General features: G+C 52.6%; 1 protein-coding gene across 1 annotated transcript; it reads left to right on the forward strand.

The window, feature by feature from the left end:
* The first annotated feature begins 1308 nt into the window (after positions 1-1308).
* On the forward strand, positions 1309-2984 carry LOC119357098 (thioredoxin X, chloroplastic-like). The gene is made up of 2 exons (XM_037624086.1): positions 1309-1670; positions 2564-2984. The coding sequence occupies exons 1-2, from the start codon at positions 1359-1361 to the stop codon at positions 2768-2770; spliced, it is 519 nt and encodes a 172-aa protein (XP_037479983.1). The 5' UTR covers positions 1309-1358; the 3' UTR covers positions 2771-2984.
* Positions 2985-4050: the final 1066 nt, after the last annotated feature.

Genomic DNA, 4050 nt, shown 5'->3' on the forward strand with positions numbered 1-4050 from the left:
GTGATCCTGCTCCGCACATGCTGCTCCGGTGGCTTTTCATCCCCCATCGCCCGTGTCTGCTGTGCCGCACCCTTTTCTACCACATGAGCTGGCACTATACTCTTGCCTACCTATTCCAGGAAAGTAGATCTGATTGATGACGAACCAGAACCAAATCCCTTTCAGTAAATCAATCCAGATAGCTAATCCAGTGATTCAACCACGAGAAAAACAGAAGGATTTACGAACCCGCATATTGTCTGCACGAGGAACTCCATGGCTTGTTGCCGCCACTGCCGCGCGCTTGCTGTCCACCACCAAGTCTCTAGCACCCAAAAAATGAAGAAGACACTAGAACGGGGACAGCTAGAACGGTGCATCCATCTGATCCCTGACCCCAACGTACGGACAAAAGAAACGTCCTGGCCCACGGATCAGACGTGCACGCATATTCTGTGCCACGGCTCGCCTCGTCTCACCCCGAATGGCCGTCTTCCATCCGGTTAATTATGGCCCACTACCCACCCGTACCCTATACGTATTACTAAACAGTCCTCATTTTCTAGCAGCCCACCACCTCCTGTATAAACAAATGGCACAGATCCTCATGCACAAAACAACGCCCACGATAAAGAGCTCATATGAGCTCGGGCTCAATAACTCATTGTCCGGCTCAAGCCCATCTTGAAAGCCATCGGAACAACATCATGCGCGTCCATTGCTTCACGAGACAAAATTCTCAACTGGAGAGAGGCACGCGCTTTGCTCCTTTAATGGTCAATTTCTTGAAAAACGTCGGACGCCGACACGATCCGCGGACCTCATGATGGGCGTGAGGTCGGTGGTTCTCGCAACCCCATATTGATACAACTGAGCATTGTGCTATATAGCCCTCACACAACTCCTGTTTTGCCTCATAGGCTCATAGCCCACCCTTCTGCGCCTCTACGTGTGCCTTTTGAGGTGTGTCATGAAAAGAGAGAGTTGTGGCCTATGGATAATGAAGAAGATTGGGTAGAGCGTGCAAACAGGGTCGTGACAGTTACCCTCTTGGTCTGATCATATCAGAGACGAGGAGGAGAAGAGAGACAATGACCCAACGGTCCTTTTCTGGCCGAGTTTTTTTTTCCTCCAGAACCCTCACTGCGTGTTAGTATTACATTTTGTTTTAGGGGTGCGTGTTATTATACATGGGCCACACAAATTTTGCGCGTTGGATAAACCAGGCCGAGGCCCCGAAAGCCGTGGGCCTCACGACCAGAAACGAACCCGCTCGTCGCACAAACCGGTGGCCAGGTGGCACCTTCCAGAAGATTCCTCCTACCCGCCCCGCCTCATCGGCATCGTGCAGCTCTCCCCCCTCCCCCTCCCCCTCCCCCATGGCATCCGCGCCGAGCACCACCGCGTCCACGCTCGCGCCCCCTCCGCCCCTCCGCTCGCCCCTCTCCTTCTCCTCCTCCCGCCGGCTCCCTTTCGCCGTCGCGCTCCCTCGGGCAGCGGGGCCCCTCCTCTGCCGCGCGCCCGCCCTGGCGCGCGCGCGCGTCCGGTGCCGCGGGGCGGTGAAGCTGGTCGGGGAGGGCGAGTTCGAGGCGGAGGTCATGCAGTCGGACCTGCCCGTGCTCGTCGACTTCGTCGCCGACTGGTGCGGGCCCTGCCGCCTCGTCGCCCCCGTCGTCGACTGGGCCTCCGAGGTACGCGCTGCCGCCCGGCCTCGTCGTGTTCGTCTAGTTGAGAATCGCAGAAACACCAAACCACACGGCGCTCGCAGTTCTAGTTTTGCTGCGGTGGATAATTCAGTTCCTGCTGTATGGTATGGATAGCAACTGTCGCGGAATAATGTCAGTGGTAGCCGTAAGTCGTTGGCATCCTGTGAACAGCTGATGCGTGAACTCCATGGCCACACACACCTTAGTAAAGAGAAGGGGGCACTCAGCAGCTACCAGCAACCTGACCTGTCACGGCGTCTGTGGATGTACGAACTCCATGTTGTTACTAAAAGAACAGGAAATTCAGCAGTTCCCAGAAAGTTTTCTGGTCTGAGCTGTGCATCTTACCACAGTAAAACTGCCTTCATGTGAGTCTGTAACAAGTGGTAGAACAAAGGCCCAAAATGCTTGCTGAAATCAATGGCGAAGTAGTAATCACTGCAAGGAATCACAGAGGGAGTATATGGCAGGTTGTCAGATTGCCAAGATACCATGGATAATATGTTTAGACTGCATAAAATTAACCATAGCCTTAATGATTTGGTTGATGCGGTGAGCCTGGGATGCCTTCCTAGATTAGTTTGGTATAAGTAGATCCTTGGACAATGGAGAGGCTTAGTTTGGAACCTCCAAAATTGGTCTCACTAGCAATCATGAAAACTCCCTGATCAATTGGCCAATGTGTACAGACATCAATGTACTCTATGTGAACAATCACCTACCCAGTAGTTTTTTTTTTCCAAAGAGAGTCAAATTAAGGGTGCATGGAAAATTTTCTGCAGGCCTCAGCAGCGCACTGAAAAGTTAAAGAAATTTAGAGTGCAAGTCTGTTATTTTAATTCGTATCTCTGATAGTTGGCGATTTTCTTATGAAACAGGAATACGAGGGGAGATTAAAGATTGTCAAGATCGACCATGACGCAAATCCTCAAATTATCGAGAAGTACAAGGTTTACGGTCTCCCGGCGTTGATCCTCTTCAAGAACGGGCAGGAGGTGCCAGGGAGCCGAAGAGAAGGCGCGATAAACAAGGCCAAGTTCAAGGACTACATCGAGCCTCTCCTGGAGACCTCAAATGTGGCCTGATATCATCGCCTGCAGTCTGCAGGACCGATTCTTGTAATGGTTCACACTTCAGAGGATGCCAAATGGCACTGGCTTGAGCTGCACAGCTTGCATATTGAACAGTTTTTCCCCACTCCATGAGCTCTAGTCTGTAATTACTAATTACCTACACGATCAGGACTATGTATGGCTTTCATTGCATTGGAAAAAAAGAGCATATATCAAGGGCTATCAAGAGGATGTACACTTATTTAATTGTTATTAAGCAAGGTCAATGAATAATTGTTTTGGCCTCTACAGAATGGATAGTCGTTGATCACATTAGACTCTTGCCAGTTGGATCATGCAGAAATCCATTCAGGAAAACTGTGAATTCACTTCCATCCAAGCCAAAATGACATTCACTCAGATAACTGAAATACCTACTTTACTTCGTAGCCTGAAGCCTTTCAGGCCAGAAAATGATTCCAAGTGCTTCCATTAGGAAAATGTGCATTTTGCATTACTGTTCATGCTGTGCAAGCCTGGGCACTCTCAGTCTCGGGCATGGACTGCAACCAGGTAGACCCAGGCAGCTTCATGACTTCTCTGTCCCCCATGAGCCCTCTCGACCTTCCGGCGCCGCCCCAGTCGTGCCGACTCGCAAGCGTCCTCGACAGCAGCAGGTATGTCGATGGGTCTTCCTTCTCAAGCGCAAGAGCGCGCTCTGCAGCCCGCTTTGCTGCGGCCTCATTGCCATGGAGCTGACAAGCACCGAGCAGCGCCTGCCAGACCAGAACCCCGGGGCGGAACGGCATCCGCGATATCAGCTCCTCGGCATCCTCTATATGGCCTGCCTTCCCGAGGAGATCGACCATGCAGGCGTAGTGATCCTCGCCGGGCTTGATGCGGAACTTGTCTGTCATGGCTCTGAAGTATATCCAGGCTTCCTCCATGAACCCGCCTTGGCTGCAGGCATGGAGGACGCAGAGGAACGTGACGTGGTTAGGCGCGACGCCTTCCAGAAGCATGTCGTCGAACACCTTCACGGCGTCCTGAGGTTGCCCGTTCCGCGCGAACCCCATGATCATCGTCGTCCAGGATATGACTGGTCGCTGCCGCATTGACTGGAACACCCTGTGCGCGGTGTCCGCCAGGCCGCACTTGGAGTACATGTCGATGAGCGCGTTGTTCACGGCGACATCAGAGCCCTCTCCCAGTCTGATGGCGTATCCATGAACCTTGCACCCTTCGCTCGGACCGGCGAGGGTCGCGCAGGCATTGGCTGCCGTCGCCAATGTGTAGTTGTTCGGCCTAATTCC

The sequence above is a fragment of the Triticum dicoccoides genome, chromosome 2A, assembly GCF_002162155.2.
Source record: "Triticum dicoccoides isolate Atlit2015 ecotype Zavitan chromosome 2A, WEW_v2.0, whole genome shotgun sequence".
In the NCBI taxonomy this organism is placed as follows: domain Eukaryota; kingdom Viridiplantae; phylum Streptophyta; class Magnoliopsida; order Poales; family Poaceae; genus Triticum; species Triticum dicoccoides.